This window comes from Sycon ciliatum, chromosome 10 (assembly GCF_964019385.1).
Source record: "Sycon ciliatum chromosome 10, ocSycCili1.1, whole genome shotgun sequence".
Lineage (NCBI taxonomy): Eukaryota > Metazoa > Porifera > Calcarea > Leucosolenida > Sycettidae > Sycon > Sycon ciliatum.
Window position 1 is genome coordinate 16,692,436 of NC_088652.1, and position 17,500 is coordinate 16,709,935.

General features: G+C 48.1%; 2 protein-coding genes across 2 annotated transcripts in view; one reads left to right on the forward strand and one right to left on the reverse strand.

The window, feature by feature from the left end:
- The window catches only part of LOC135825833 (uncharacterized), a 109,134-nt gene that overhangs the window by 18,454 nt on the left and 73,180 nt on the right, over positions 1-17,500 (reverse strand). The window lies entirely within an intron of this gene.
- Positions 11,485-17,500, forward strand: part of LOC135825574 (uncharacterized) — an 18,774-nt gene continuing 12,758 nt past the window's right edge. Inside the window, exon 1 of the mRNA XM_065338184.1 lies at positions 11,485-13,000. Within this exon, the coding sequence (XP_065194256.1) occupies positions 12,809-13,000 (192 nt within the window). The 5' untranslated portion in view covers positions 11,485-12,808. The remainder of the gene's footprint in view (positions 13,001-17,500) is intronic.

Genomic DNA, 17,500 nt, shown 5'->3' on the forward strand with positions numbered 1-17,500 from the left:
AGTGGTACAGTCGTCCCTCTCTAATCCGGCACTTTATAATCCAGCACCCTCGATAAACCAGCACAATTTTCAGTAGCCAAATGTCCTCTTCATGCACATTGCAGCAGTAAATCAGATTTGTTAATCCAGCACCCTCCCTAATCCAGCAGATTTCCGTGGCACAAATGGTGCCGGATTATAGAGGGACCACTGTACTATAGCAATAAAAACTGCTTTATGGCAGTTTTCTAAAAAAGTTATTGTGTTCTAGTCCACGGGCCCCGTCTAAAAAGTAAGAAATTAACGAAATGTGATAGCCGAAAATTAAAATTTCACACAAAACCTCACAATAATCACACACAGGATGAAAAGCGAGAAGACCTTTTCCTCTCGTGGTCCTCTTTCCTATTCATGCATGTTGGCGCAGTAAAAGTCATCCGTGAAGTGTCAGACTAAACAAGTGTTGAAAGCAGTATTTTTTTTAACTAAGATCCTCAAGTGCTGTGATTATTGTGAGGATTTGTGTGAAATTAAAAAAAGTTATGTACTCTTGCTTTAATGGTGCGACATTGCAGGTAGTGGGTATTAAAGCCATGCGAGCAGTGAACCCCTATCCCCAACTGCCACTGCTGGTGGGCCTTGTGAAGTACACCAGCATGCGACACTTTGTCAAAAGCCCCCGCTATGTCCACGGCAACTGCTTGCATAGCTCCACCTTACGCCATGGCATTAGCCCACTCATACTGTAGGACAGTCAGGAGGTCTGCAGCTCCGGTGCCCCGACGAAAACCGTACTGACGAGTATTCAGCTGGCGTTCCAAGAAGTTCAAAAGCTGTGTCCCTATGCCAACAATACGACTCGTCGGTTCGGATGACCAACCCTTTGTCTCGGAGAATTTTGTCAGGGGATGGCTCCATCGGTGACTCGGTAGTGTTAATCAGATCGGCCAAGAGAGACGCCAAGGCATCTTCTCGACGTCATCAGAAACTGGAATTCGACGCGATATCGGGCAGTGCGTCGGAGTCGCTACGACATGTCATAGACGTCGCGAAGGAGAAAGGGTCGTCGAGCTGGCTGACGTGCCGTCCATTTAAGAAATATCATTTTAATTTAACAAAGGGAGAGTTTTGGACGGACTCTGCCTCCGTTACGGATGGACACCGGCCAGGGTACCGTCACACTGCTCTTGCGGCCAAGAGGCAACTGTCGCGCATTCCCTGTCGTGCCCCTATGGAGGGTTTCCCTCCATTAGACACAATGGTATTCGGGACGTCACGGCCCGGCTGCTGGACGAGGTGTGCACCAGTGTGTCCATCGAGCCCTTGCTGCAACCGCTGACGGGGGAGCGTCTTCGCTACCGGACCGCAAATGTGGAAGACCGTGCCCGGTTGGATGTCGCTGCCAATGGTTTGTGGGGCAGTCGTTTTGAGCGTACACTTATTGATATACGGGTTTTTAATCCTCACTCACGCTCAAATCGATCTGCACCACATACTATTGTGTATCAGCGACATGACAAAGAAAAGAGAAGGCACTATGAGGAGCGGGTGAGGCAGGTTGAGCAAGCCTCCTTTGTTCCGGCGGTCATGTCAGCCAGTGGCGGAATGGGTCCAGCATCAACAGCACTGTACAAACGAATTGCTCATCTGTTGGCGGAGAAGAGGGGTGAGCATTACTCTCATGTTATGGCATTTGTTAGATGCAGGATTTCCTTCAGCCTTCTGAAATCCTGTATCGTGTGCATTCGCGGTTGTAGGCGTTTAAATTTTGGTTTGAAATTTGCACCCTCCTGCGGAGCCCACGCTGCTTTGGCAGTGGCGGAGGCTCGCTTGCCGACGTAACCGGCGAAGATCATCATGAACAATGGACTGACTAATTATTCACTTGTCCTGTCTTTATAAATAACATGTTATTGCATATGTTCTTGGTTTAGTTTTTGGCCTTTTTCGTGCTTTGGAGTTGATAACATTTTCCTCACTATCGAAAAAACAAAGTGCATTCCAAAAAAAAAAAAAAAAAAAAAAAAAAAAAAAAAAGCTGGGAGTTGACTGTACTCTCCATTGCTTTCGACAGGATGCTGAGGAGAGACACAGGTCGACAATTCGAAACAATTGACTTGGAGGACTTCTTGTGTATGGGGGACACATGGGCTAGTTTCCAGGAAGCTGGTTGGACCCCTGCTCTGAAGCAGCAAGAGAACAAGCGAGCAGCAGGCTCTGCCAGCTCCCTGTGGCATTCCTTGAGGACTCTAGCTGATATGCCATCGGGGCCAGTGGCCTTGTGCGGATTTAGCGCCGCTAGTTGACGACGGACATTGGTTGGACGAAAGTGGATGGCTATGATCTGAGGTGCCGAGGCATCAAGTTGCATAACAGGGAGCTGATCAGAGGCAGAGAAATCGTTGGAGCCGAGGCTGCACTGCGTGGCAAAGTATTGGGCAAAGCACTCGGCTTTCTCCCTCGCAGTGGTGTGCTCGTGTCCAGATCTGTCGACCAGGACAGGTATATCGCTTTGGCGGCTAACATCAGCAGCTCGCTTAAATACCTGTTCACCATTGCTTGTCTTGCAAGGAGCCAGATGACAGCTTTCTAGAAGCTCGCTCCTTGCATTGCTGTCGGGCATGTTGCAGAACATGCACACAATGTGTAACGGATGCCAGGAAGGTTTCTTTCTGTTGCAAGCTATCGGGGTACTCGGCGTCACGTCGTTTGACCAACAGCTAAAATTCAGCCAGCGTATCCAAATCGTTGTAGTCCGAGCAACGCAGAGACTTGGAGCCTTGCGCAAGGCATTGCACTTGCTGGCTATTCCTGCCCGACTTCGAGCCTCCAAAGCCTTTGTCCGGCCGGTTATGAAGTATTGCCCAATCGCCTAAATGGGGGCAGCTCCCTCCCACTTGAATCGGCTGGACTGGGTGCAGGAGCGAGCCATCAAGACAATACATCGGCTATTCTGGTTTCCTAGCCTCACAATTCGCCTCACCATCGCTGCCCTCTTTTTATTTATTTTTTTATTTTTTATGAAAGTGCACATGCCTACATAGAATGGAAGAGAACAACAACAACAACAACAACAACAACAACAACAACAACAACAACAACAACAACAACAACAACAACAACAACAACAACAACAACAACAACAACAACAACAACAACAACAACAACAACAACAACAACAACAACAACAACAACAACAACAACAACAACAACAACAACAACAACAACAACAACAACAACAACAACAACAACAACAACAACAACAACAACAACAACAACAACAACAACAACAACAACAACAACAACAACAACAACAACAACAACAACAACAACAACAACAACAACAACAACAACAACAACAACAACATTAAGAGAACATAGGGGACTACAAAGGGCGTGCAGGTGCTATGGAGCTGTGCCGGTGAGGTGAAGTGCGCTCCCCCGACCAATGGTCTCGGGATCAAGGCGCACATCACGCACCATGGGGGAAAGGGAGAGCTCTGCCTCTGCCCTTTGCGATAATTCTCCCTCGCTTCTCTCGAGAATGTCTCCACCCCCGACACACCAGCCCAGGACTACACGCCTCAACCGCCGGGCTGCACGACTATCCACCGCGCATCCCCATCAGTTACAGAATGTTCTTCCTGCAAATTCCAGGAATAATGTGAGCCGAGCCTTTCCCTACTCCGTCATCCCCATTTGGAACCAGCTGCCGGCCTCTATCATTCCTCTCTCCATACTTCTGTCCCCCCCTCTCTCTCATTCCTTCTGTCGTCCACATGTATCAAAGGAGGCGAAATCGCCTGTTTGTGGTGCGACGTTAAATAAACTTCTACATACATACATACATACATTCCTCACCCATTTCAGGAGGTGCACACCACTGCTCGACTCACAGAGGCCTCGAGAACGATATCGTCCGCAAACTCTTGATGAACGACGGGACGTGGGATGCAATTGTGGATGTCGCGAATATACAGGGTAAAGAGCAGTGGGCCGAGAACGGAGCCCTGTGGCACGCCTCAACTGAACTGTGTGTAGCTTGACATACTTCCGCCAAAAACTGCACGCTGGTAGAGGTCGCCGAGGTAACTAGCAAGCCAGGAATTCGCAGTGCCTGTCACACCCATGTTGGAGAGCTCTTCCAGCAGCAATTTGTGCTTGACAGAGTCGAACGCTTTGGACATGTCGACAAATGCTACGCCTGTTTCTTTCCGCTCATACTTTGCTATTAGCCAGCGGTTTATCGCTAGGGCAAGGGCGTCCTCAGTGCTGTGTCGCCTCCTGTATGCAAACTGCGAAGAAGGGAGGAGATCGTTTTCCATTATGTATGACATGAGTTGAGCCTTCACTAGTTTCTCCAGTAGACGAGAGACAATAGGCAGGAGAGAGATAGGCCGATAAGAAGCAGCTTGAAGAGGATCATGGCTCCCCACCCTTGAACAAAGGAAGCACATTAGCAAGTTTGACCTGGCGTGGAAATCTGCCCGTCGAGAGCGAAGCGTTGAATATCATGCACAGAGAAGGAGCTAATTCTCCTGCGGACTTCTTCAGAGCAACACCTGGCAATTCATCATGGCCTGTGGCTTTGGATGAATCAACGGACTGCAGCAGGGTCAAGATTTCTTCGGTTAGGGCGGGTCGAAACTGGTTGAAGGTATCGGGATCGTTACGTACCGAACGATCCGAAGCAGGCTGGATGGCGCCCAGGGTCAGATACGACTTTCCCAAACGCAGCTACCAGAGGCGGAGGTGTTGACTTCGTCCGACTACTGACGGTATTCACAATGCGCCACAGCTTTCCAAAGTCTGTTCCAGCAGCCTCCAGGCGTTCCTTGAAGTACTGGTTCTTCAGCTTTCTATCCAACTTCTGTGCAACTGCACAAAGTTTCCGGTGGTGGTCCCGCTGCTGAGGGTCCTCTGGGGAGCGAATAAGCAATTTGTGCGCGGCTTTGCGCTGCCGTACAGCTGAAAAAAAGCTCGAGGGTCAGCCAAGGACAAGGACGACGGTTGGTTTCGCGCAGGTTACAGAGGGGTACGTGACAGTCAAGAACAGCATGTGCCTTTGGATACTAGTACAAGTCTTGTTTACCATGTCATCTACCAGTGAAATGAAGTCTAAAACTCTATTCGGGACAAGACCAACATACAGTGTAATGTAACTATGCAAGTCATACACTGGCCATAAGTAAATGTTTTAATAATTTTATTATTTTGATTTCCAGATACATGTAGGGTAAGACTGCCATGGACATCTTGCTTATAACTGTTAGTAGTAGTGTTGGACACAAACTAATAAATACCGGGTGACCCGCTACTTGACTAGTAGTCCCCACTGCGCGTGTGACACCTACTTGTACATGTACGTGTGTGTGCCCCCGCTTGTTTTTCATGATCCATTGCTTCTTGCCTCCCGGTTAATTTCCATCTAGCTGGTTCTGGCTAGTACCAGTTCTATCGCACTTATTAACCATCCTTATTGGCGTCACGCCATCGTGGAATAAAAGAATAATAATGTACACGTACATGATGTAAACCCTGGCCTAATACATGTACATGTACGTGTACGTGTACATGTACGTGTACATGTACGTGTACGTGGCCAAGCGCTCAAGTGAAGTGCGTTAACCATGGCCTTCACAGGGGCTGCGCCGGAGTGGGGGCATTCTGCTGGGCAATTGTTTCCAATTCTGCTTTTTGATCAGAATCATTCTGCTCCTATACTGCTAGCAAAAGACCATTGAGAAAGTTACAGAAGATAATAATAATAATATGAAATAGGTGATAGAACCGAGGTGCTAGCAAAGTCGGTGGCCTTCATAACGATCAAAGACCACAAGGAGAACTTTCAGCAGGCCCTGCCATGTCGTCTCATCAACCCTGCTAAGAGCCAGCCAGGCGCTGTGAGCAGGATCATACTCCGCGACATGACAGATAAACTCCGCAGTGCAACAGGTGCAAGGCAATTGAGAAGTACTGCAGATGTGACAGACTGGTTCAAGGGCATCGAGGAGAAGGAACGACGCTCCTTCCTGGTGTTTGATTATAGTAAACTTCTATCCATCCATCACGAAGGAGCTCCTCATCGATGCCTTGAACTTCGCCCAGATGCACGTGCAAGTGAGCCAGGACGATATAGACACCGTTATGCATGCCCGGAAGTCGCTGCTATTCTCAGATGGCCAGGTGTAGTCAAAGCAGGGAAGACATGTTCGATGTCACCATTGGTGCATATGACGGTGCGGAGGCTTGTGAGCTAATCGGACTATAAATTCTCGAGAAGCTCACTGCGCACCTCAGCAGACAGTCTGTGGGTCTGTATCGGGACGACGGTCTGGCAGTACTGGAGTCTGAAGGACGCTAGTGAGCCTATGGCAGACAGAACAAGGAAGCAGGTTACTGAAGTCTTCAAAGCATGCGGGCTGAAAATCACGATTGCGTCCAATATGAGCACTGTCAATCATCTGGATATCATCATGTGCTTACGATCGGGAACATTCCAAAAATTGAGCGTTCCGCGGTGAATGAGAGTGAAATGGCTGGCGTCGAGGAAATTTGCTCGTATATCCAGCTCTGTGGACTGTTCGAGGCGCCGGGGAATTGGATATGTGACTGTTGTGGTGTTGAATTTGAGCTCTAGTTGCTCTGCTTGCGGAGAGCTTTCCAGGAAGCCCAAGATTATGGAAATCCAATAACGAACACCAACGTTATGCCTAAAATAAGGATAGATTTCCTGGGCTGTCAAGGAGCGTGCTAATGCCTACGTCGCAAGGCGCTGCAACCTCTGCATAGCCGAGAAGCACTACATCCTAGCATCAGACCGCAGAATCTCGCTTAACAAACGCACGGAGATTGTGTCCAAGTAACGTTATTGTATTGTATTGTATTTTAAGAATTTCCCAAAGGCTTTGAGCCTGTCGAGGGGATCTCCTGCAAGTGTCGCCATGCTGCAACGTTCCTGCTTGGCAAGTACAACGGTGTGACCTAAATCACTCTTGCTAGGCCCGCTAAATCCATGTATGAAATTCCTCATTGCGGGTTCGAGTCCCGCAGTCGCACATCTGACTGCAAAATCCCCACGACGCAGCTCACCAGATCAAGGTGTGGGTCCTCTGCACTCAGTAGAGTCAAGTCGAGCGAGCTGCAACTCCCGGTGCCGAAAGGCGGGCTCATGCCCCGACATGGCTACTTCCCCTTGTCTAGCCCCCAAGACGAAAATGATAGTAGCCGACTGGCCGAAATTTAAAAAAAAAAAAATCCTCATTCTTGCTAACACATCGCTGCCTCTGTAACACTGCTGCATATAATCGGATCTTGGCTGTTCATCCAGTATTAGTTGTCTGATGTTTGCCTATGGCCATGGTACTCTTAGTTACAGCGAACGATGCTTGGTGCTCTGTGACGTGTGTAAGCTAGCTCCATTCGAACCGTTCGGAACGAATATTGAGCACTCTACCGAGCCGGAGGACTCTAATTTGACGATAATAAATATATGAAACAAAGTCACGATTAAATGTCAGTTCCGCTGGCTCCGTAAATTAAAATTATCGTGTCCGTTCCCAAAGGGAACTCACGATGGCCGCTAAAACCCGGTAAATCCTAGCGGCAGATGCACTGCCCAATGGTGAGGGTGAGGGGATAAATCTCACAACCACTGGCACAAGTGCTGAGCAACCCCATTAGCCGCATCCATGTGCCCCGGCTTGTGCCTGGCCACGAGTTCCCAATTGACTGTGGGTATGCCTCTGTATGCCTCTGCCTCTGGCTGTCACACTGTGCATCTACTGCTTACACAGCTGCATAATGCCGTTTTTTATTTTTATTTTTATTTTAGTATTTTTTTTCGGCAACGCAGATGATGATGATGATGCCTCTGTAGAGTGTAGCCACGGTTAAGCGCTCAAGCCAGTCTTCCTTGCAGCTCGTCGCAAGGTACCTCAGTTGAACGCCTTAGTTTTGACAAACATGTTGCAGTCATTGTCCCGATGGTGTCTGCCAGAATGTTGGTGCCCTCTGGCGAGCTCGATGTCTGACCGTCATAGCCCGAATCGCCTTTATGCAGGCCATAATAGTAATACCGGTAATCGGAAATCCCCGACCTGCTGTATGGTTCAAACAGCCTTAGAGCGAGCGGCACTTATGTGCGGAGAGGCGAGCTCGCACCTCATGCAGTGTGGCAGCTTCCCCATGTCAACCCCCGGCCCCCGCCCCGGCCCCCGCCCCGGCCCCCGCCCCGGCCCCCGCCCCGGCCCCCGCCCCGGCCCCCAAGACGGAGTATAATACTGTGGTGGTCATAAAAAAACAAAACAAAAAAACAAAACAAAACAAAAAGCAGCCTCTACCTTGTGCTGGCTTCCCAGCAGAAGGAAAGCCCGCAGAAGATGCAAGACGGCGCTGCGCGTGCAGTGCTTGGCCAACCACCCAGACCTCCGCTAAGCCACTGGCACTGCTTGTGCAGACGGGACAAGTGAGCTGCATTGCCAGATGGCCAAGCCCTCACACTGGTGTGGAGGTGCACCCACGGAAGGGCAGGCCAGGTCCACCATTGTGTACCCTAGTATACATGTAGTAAATTGTATTAAGCCTATCTCAAGAAGCCTGTTTTGAATGCCCTGCTTTTCAAGATACCCTGTTGGCACATCCACGTACATGTAAGCCTGGGACGGTTTTAGTGTTGCCATACATAGAAACACCTGGTTTGAATAGAAGCCTGATGTGAGTAGAAACCTTTCCCTGACATCGGCGTCTGCAGGAATCATTGAAGCCCGGATTTCAATACACGACGTTACTGTATGTTCCCTCAACGTCGACCACAACCCGATTACATCACTGATTACATCACCAGTCACGCAGCAATCCATGCACACAAGACTACATCACCGGTCGACTGGGGTTTTATACATTTTTGATGCACATGATTGTGCAAAGCGGGGCGTAGTGAAATACACGGTATTTTACTAGTAGTAGTAGTAGTAGTAGTAAAAGTAAGTAAATTATCGTGTCCGTTCCCGAAGGGAACAAGTAGTAGTAGTTATTCATATTTGCGCCTTTTGCTGTGACTATGCTGTAGGGACTGGCGGATTCTGCTCGAAAAGGTGGCAGATTCCGGTCGAAAAGCAGAAAAAATTGGCACTGAGAACCATACAAACCTTATGGCGGGCAATTCCTCGAATTCTGCTCCATTTCTTTATCCACATACGAAACATGCATGAAACTTACCAGAAAAAGTACCGAATTCTGCCAATTTTTCTGCCGGCATTACCCGCAAAGGCCTAGCCGTTGTAGTATACATGTAGGTGGCGTAGCTCAGGACTGTTCGCGTGACAGGTCACACCTCTTTACATGCAGAATGAGTTCTTCCACCTGTCTAGTCTGTGCTCCATTCACTGATTCAGCACGTCCTTTGCGCCTTTTTCTCTGACTACTGCTACATGCACATACATGTACATGTACTACAGCTTGCTGTCTACAGCATTGGGTACTACAGTATGTGTATACATGTACTAGTAGCAGTATAGTGTGCTCACTAGGCATATGCGGATAATGCCAGCAGAAAAATTGGCAGAATTCGGTACTTTTTCTGGCAAGTTTCAAGTTTCATGCAGCTTTGGTACATGTACATGTACGTGGATAAAGAAACGGAGCAGAATTCGAGGAATTGTCCGCCATAAGGTTTGTATGGTTCTGCCAATTTCACTGCTTTTCGAGCAGAATCTGCCACCTTTTCGAGCATTATCCGCCAATGCCTAGTGCTCACGCCCATACATGGCTACTTCCCCTGGCTTGTGAAGACGAAAATTATTGATAGTTGCCGACTGGCCGAAATAAAAAATAAACATGTAGCCTGTGCGCGTTAGCTTGAACAAAGTGTTCCACTTCAAGAAGTCTTCTGATCTGTTACAACTCACAGGTCGTGTGTTACGGGTTCGAGGTGTAGTGAAAACATTCCACATCAATTATGTAATTCGTAATATGCCCATATATGTCGGTGTAGCGACATGAACATGCAGCTCGTCCTGTTCTGTTCATCGCACTTCTTACTTCTTGGCCTATTGTTTCTTAGACCATAATTATGTAGTGAAGTCGGATGCAGTACACGACACGTAGTTGTCATCTCGTCTTTTGTTGTTGTTGTTGTTTATTTATTTTACATCGCATGGCAAACGGGCAGTTCTGCCCAATATTATGAAAGCGATGACAACCAGTAAGAAGAGTCAGAAATGAAGAGAAAATAAATGAAAATAAAAATACGAAAACGGAAGTAGCAATGAGGTTTTGTTTGCTACATACTCGTTAGGATGCCACACATTACGGTTACCCCCTCCCCTTCACGCTACTCTATGCCATCCATCTTTGCGTTTGGTGCTACATGTACAGTACAAGTTCATCAGTACATGATTGTACAGTGCTGGCAACTGAAATCCGAACCCTGAGCGATGCGTTCACATTCTAGCGGACTCTACAGTCTATTTCGTAGGTTTACTATCCCGTGTTGGGTCTTTGCGATGTCAGTGCACCGCTTAGGGGGTCGGATTTCAGTTGCCCGCACTGTTCTGGCATGTCAAGGTGAAACCGGGGGGAGAATCGGAATGCGCTGAGATTGTTTTTGGAACTACTGTGGCAGCCACCTCTCGAGAGTCGATCAACAAATGTTTCCGAGTCGCCGATGATACTGTGTAGCGCCTTTACATGGGCGCAGGCCGGATTGTACAATGCCTCCTTCAGAGAAACACATGTAAAACAACGAAGATCGCAGATAAGGAGAGTTTGTTCAGGATTGTGCCGGTAGTGGGAATGATTCCAAAGAGGAAAGCCTCCAACATTGGACGTTAGTTGACATGACCATCTTAACACGAACATCCGTTATGTAAGCTGTCCACTACACTGTCAGCAAACTGCTGGCAGAGGAGGCTCTCTAAGCCGAACTCTTTCCCCAACATACTGGGTAAACATACCAGTTAGCTACATGTAGGTCGTGATGATACTGATTGTATCTCTGGCGACGTTATTTGCCTGTTGGCTAGTAGTGGTGTTGGCAGTCCGGAATTGAATCATTCCCGCTCACTAGGAGTGCTGCGTCATTGCGGCCAGTGATGCTGTGCACACTGCACACACATGCAGAGTGAACATGCACGAACACTTCACATGTCCTACAGCTCAGAGCGCTAGCGCCTGCTAACTACTTTTTTTTGCAGAGTGCGTCACGGGTAGTTCATCGTATTAATGTGCTCTGTAGCGCCCCGTTTGGACCATATTCACCCTCGTTTTCAGGCAACAACCCGATTGAGGCCAGATGTGCGGACAGCATTCACATTGTGCAAGTCGCCGATGAGGCATTGACTGTGCACAGGCGTTCAGGAAGCCAGCCTGGTCGCTGATGTCGCACAGCACGACACCTTGGACACTGATCAGGGGAAACAGTGTTCTTGCTGGCCACGCAGCTGAACACCAGAAATCGAATCAGCCATTAGATTAGGAGCCATTAGCATGCTGTACAGATGGCAACGTAAGCAGAGTACAGAGGTATCTCGATTCTGAACCTGGAAGCGTCTCTAATCAAACCAATGGGTGGTTATCCTAGCAGTACCGTGAACTTCGTACGAGCTTTCTTCGATTGAGCCACCAGCATCCTCCTTCCGGGATTTGATACTGGCATTACGCGGACAAATTCCGTCAATTCTGGCCTGCAGTTTTGCACACCTGTTTCCGTGACGACCGCACAGGGGCTAGGGCGCGTGGAGCGTAGAGGCAAGTACAGAGCTGTTCACATCACTGGGTAATCACTCCCTGCTACGCTGCAGGAGAAGATGATACTGCCCAAGGGCCAAACAGTGCAATGCGCGCCGCATTGACAGCTTGATCCTCGCGCTACAACACGGTGACGCGTGTGTTTTGACGTGGCCTCCCCAGCATATCCCGAGGAGCCTTGGGAACATCTTGTTCGTTGCCAACGGTAAGGCGAACACGTTCATGAAGTTTTCTCATCACTTGAACTTTACTTGTATCCTGTCACCCATTGAAATTGAACTGCTGCGGGCCCGATAAAGATGCAGGGCAGTTGATTAATGCAGCGGTTCAGTAAAATACCTGTATGTACATAACCACGGAGTTGGTACATTCTCAACCAGTCGTCTTCACCGCATAGCAGTGAGCCACCCTTTGTTTAATCTTCGCCCAGTACGCGACCCCCCCGAAGGCCCGGACGCTCTTCACGCGGGGAGCTCGACAGGAGCCCTGGGGAGTTGGTGAATACAGCGATCAGTGTTGCGGGCGTGAAATTCGCAGACGTGTGGCGAAGTGCTCGAGTTGTGCTACTTTCTTCACATCGCCTCAAACGGTTAGCCTCTTTCTAGGCAACGCTGGTCGTCTTGTAATGTTTGCACCTACGCATACACATACATCAATCCTAAAGGCAATAGGTACGGATACAGCATTCTCCTCCAACCACCGACCAAGTTTCCAGTATCATCGGGAAAGGTCCGACGAACATGTAGACATCACGGAACTGGCCTACGATCCGCAGTAGAAGTGCTATCCATTGTGAAAGAGTATTGCCGGCCGATAAGCATCGAGAACCAGCCACATGCTCGACAATAACTACCGACTCCGAAAAAAGCGACCAAGAGAAGAACTGGATTCGGTGCAGCGCGAGTCAGCCTGTTCCGGAGAACTGCTTAAAAGGACGGTTGTCCAGCACCACATTTTTCAGAGTCGCTTGTGTGAATGCAGAGTCAGTCGATTACTTGCAAGTGGCGACAACATCACACTCACCTAACCCCACGCCGACCAGCACTCCGCGTTTGGACCGTGAAACCCTACACTGTGCACTATGACGTTGCCTGGCATGGCTCTGGTTCTCATTGCCATTTCCCTAACCCCAGCTGCGGGGAGGATGTTGCAATCTCCTGCTGAAGATGCAATCTTGCCGAGGTCCTCCGTGTCGGCGAGGCATTCCAGGGCCGCGGTAGAAACGTTAGACCGGGAACTGATCAACCGGAATGGCAACGTTCCTGAGATGGAGGTAAGCAGAAATTCTAAGTCAACTGCGTTTCTGTTTATGGTAAGAATTTCTCTTTATACGACCCACCGACATGATGTACACATACGCATACACGAAGTGTTCAAATTGTCGCAGTCAGTAACACGGAATGGCTGAACACGCAAAGAATGTGTTACCCATGGCAAGAAGTTCGCAAGCTGACACGTACTACTCGAGAGTGAAACACAGGCACTTGTATTTGGCGTGCCGATACAGTTCTACTTCAAGACGACAAGGTCTCCGTGGCAAGCGTCTAGGGCCACATACATGTAAGAATAACGAGACTTTGGGTTGTTTTTAATTAACGCAGAACTAGAACGGGGAATCCTCAAATGTTAAAAAAATTGCATCCACCAGATGCAGAGGTCATCACTGATGAAGAACAAAGTCTGTCAAATCGAATCGGTGTCCCTTGGTTGTGAATTGGTTGTATTTCAATCAACAACTTTAAAATATTGCCAACATTTGAAGTATATGTACATGTACATGTACTGCCGATAGTCACCAAAATCACGCACGAACACCCCTTCCCCCCCCCCCCGCAATACTTCCTGCAATGGCCATTTCCTTTATACCAGGCAGTCCAAGACTCCTGGGGCTAACCAGAGCGGAGCAAGCTTTACCTTGCTCCGCCAAATCACTAGTTAAAACTGTTTTAGTACTTCAGCGAACAGTTTGTTGTCAAACGCGAAATTGTAACATTTCTCGTTTGTGAGACAAGCAACCCATCATTGCTTACAGTGCGAGAAGTCGTCAACAAGAAGCCGCTGCAACCGGAGGCGGAGGAAATAGCCTAACTAAGACTGTACATCCATTCTACAGTCATTTACAGTTGTACAGCCATGTAGATGTAGATACCCCAGCTTCATCTTTTCAGAATCAAATGTACGGAGTCTCCCTGCTGTGTTCAGAGTACGGTGTAAGAGGTAGAATAATGATGTGTAGTTGGATGGCAAATAAAGTGTGTTCCTAAAGGTGGATAATGTGTAGAGTAATAGTTGTCCATTATGCATGAATAATAATAAGTAATTCGGAGATCACCATACAGAGCATGCAGAAAGAGTGTAAGTCATTATGTGTTTGGAAGGCCAACGGGAATGGGAGAAGCAGTCGCTAAGACCATTCCCGTCACAGTGTGAGAAACTATTATTAGTCGTGATGGGGAAAGTTGGAGAGGGCCGAACGCTGTTTCGTATTGATTCTCAAGGCTGGGCTGCAGGTCGTTTCATTGTGGTGCAAGAAGGTGTTCTTTGATCGGGACCACCGTCACCTTTTCTGAGATTACAAGGAGAAACGCATGGCACAGCACTGCTCTGGGTGACTGCAGTCTCCCGGAATGTGCCTCTCATAGTCCTAGGTCTGCATTATGGCTCTCAGGGTCACAGCGGGCTTAGGTGCAGAGTTCCTAAAAATAAGTAGTTTGCGCTGTGTGGCACCGGTTCCGGAGGTTCTCTGCTGGGGCAGATACCGGAGTAATACCCATGCGAGTGCTCGGTGGGCGATCAGGATTTAGGAATTCCCTGAAAGGGCCCTGGAGCTGGGGTGGTCGTTGGTCACTCCATAATAGATGAGACTCATGCACTTAGCACAAGGTGTGAAGAACCAGCCCTTGACCCAGCGACACAAAGGAAACTACTTTTTTTTAGTTGAATGATGCGACCACTCGCGTACCGGCATCTCCTACCGCTTAAAACTCTGGCACTCATCGTGATCACGAGGCCGGCGGGTTAACTGTTGGAGCTAACACAGTTCGCATTCTTCCGTATCAACGCGAATAGCAGCAATGTGATGACAACATGGTGTCCTGGGATCTCGACAAGAGCTCACTACAATGCAGGTCTGAGTTGTTCGAGACTTGCGGACCAGTGGTGCCTTCTCGCCTCCGCGCTGCGTTCAAATATAGTAAAACTGCGGCCAGTGCGTGGGGGACCTGTTGCTTTTTCGGGCCTCGCTACATTGTTGTGGAGTGTTACATCGGGACAGGTCTAAGAGCGAGCACAGCGGGGTTAACATTAATTAATAACGTACATTGCAGCATCGCTGAATCGCGAGTCAGTTTGTCTTTGCCCGTAAAGCTGCGAGCATTGTAAACGTAAAACCAGTCTTGACGAAATACGTGTACAGTGAAATACGTGTACAGTGAAATACGTGTACAGTGAAATACGTGTACAGTACTGAAGTTGAACCGAAGTTGGGCGAAAGCCTCACAGTTGTCGATTCTGTGCAATGAGTGGTTAGACAAAACTTGTTTGCGGCCGGAACAAACTGATATTGCGGTGCCATTTTCTGACATGATTGTCAGCGTTCAGACCAAGGGTGTGTGTGTGAGTCATACATGTACACCCGGAGAGCAGTTCTACTGCTACAGTGCTGTCATGTCATTGTGTACATGTTTCGTCATTCATGAATCTTCAGGGCGTTAATTTTAATTCCGGGATGACATTTGACAGGGGGGGATACGGTCTCGCAACCCAACCGGAAGTGCATGAGAATACTGTGTTCGTGTACATGGTCCCATATTCTGGAGACTAACGAGTGAGTGGTATGATGCATGTGTGTCGTGAAAGGTTTGTGGTTTTGTGTCGTGTCGCTCACGTGTCGTCCACTGGCACTCTGGTTTACTTTCCACGTACATTTTCAGATCCACATGTACATTGAGCTCGGTGTGAGTGAATGTTTCCATGTGTTTGGTGTATGACACTGGGATTGTGCTCGTCTTCGAACATACAATAATAATTACATGTATGACAACAGAGCGACTGGATACAGAACGTTGCATTATACAGCATTGTATGCCTTGCACATTACAGCAAGTTTGGCAGGAAGCGTGTGTTCCTCTTTGGAAAAATCAACTTCATCACATTACAGCTAGCCATGAGCGTAGCATTATTGTACTGTACACCATTCCTACTTCGTTAGACGTACCAAGAGTACTGTAAAAGCCATTATTCTAACGAGGCGCATATAATTATAACGATTTCCTAACATTGACTGGTTTACGCGAACAAAAGGTAACGATTCTGACTCATTCTCAACGCTCAATAGCAACAGTATTGTATCGATTTCTGTATAACGATTTCTATTTTAACGACAGATTTCTCCTTCTTAACTCGTTAGAGTTAGCACTTCAATAGGCATTTACAGTAGAATGATCCCAGATCCTTTAAACCTCCCCCCCCCCCCCACACACACAATAATTATACGACTCTCCCCTCTGGTCTGGTCTGGACTGTGTAGTGACTGTGACACGCTGAGGACACGAGTACGAGTACAGTTGTATTGACCGCTCCAACACTGTCGATCCTTTGTGAAAGTGTACAGTGGTGAGAAAAGCTGCACGCATTCGCTCGTGCAGTTCAGTACCAATTATCACTCCATCAAAGTGTGCAGGAGTGCATGGACTGCAGTACGATTACGAATGTGCATGACTTGTACATGATTGTATTGTTCTGGCTGCATCGCTGAATGTACCACCACTCAAACCTCTCCAAACCAGACACAAAGGACCCACCGATGAGCAAGGCGTAAGCTATCGGTAGGTCAGAGATGCCTATAATAATTGCCTTCACTATGACACTAAGGCTATCTCAAGAAGATGTTGATGCATTACGTTGAGTAGAACTATGCCAGGCGACCCTATGGCCGGCCATGTACGCTAGCGGTGGGAGTCGATTTTTCTTCAACCCTTTTCAATCCCCCCCCAAAAAAAGTAAAGTAAAGTTTCAACCCCCGCGTTACCACCGGCTACACAGTTGTATTGAGAAACACAATTCTGAAAATTCTTCCAGTAGTTGATAAGATAGCCAACTGTGTGGTCCATGCATGATCCGGCAGTGTACGAAAGTGAACTTACCTGTCCATACATGTCTGTACTGATTGCCTGCGATTGAATTTCCCGAGAAGGGAACGTCGTGTTAGTAGCCTGTAGCCTGTTACACGTATTACTCTCTCTTCGTGGTTATCTGGTTAGCACTGATTGCACGTGTCTCAAGCACTACGCTCGGGCGAATCACGCCTGTTTTAATAGAGAGATTAGATGTAGATGGAATCCTTCACGCCAAGCAGTATGCCCATTGTCCTAGCAAATTTGCATTTTTATTGCTGTCAAGCGCTGATGAATTGTAAGCCCGTTGACACGGTTTAACCAGGCATGGTGCGGTACGACATGCACAGCTCGACGATATACATAACTATACATGATTGTACAGCTCGGTCGATATGCATAATTATACATGATTGTACAGCTCGGTCGATATACATGTACATGATTGTATCACACACATGAACTGTACCGGCGCGGTACTGGTGTACGATGACCAATTCGTGTCATGGTCTGGGACCCGGGATACATGACTGGTATGGTCACCACAAGCCGAGTACAGACCACATGATAGTACTGTGGCTATATTGTAGGAGACTGAAGTCAGCGAGAGAGCCATGTGGTTTTAGGATACCTTTCCCTGACGTAAGCAGAGGGAAACG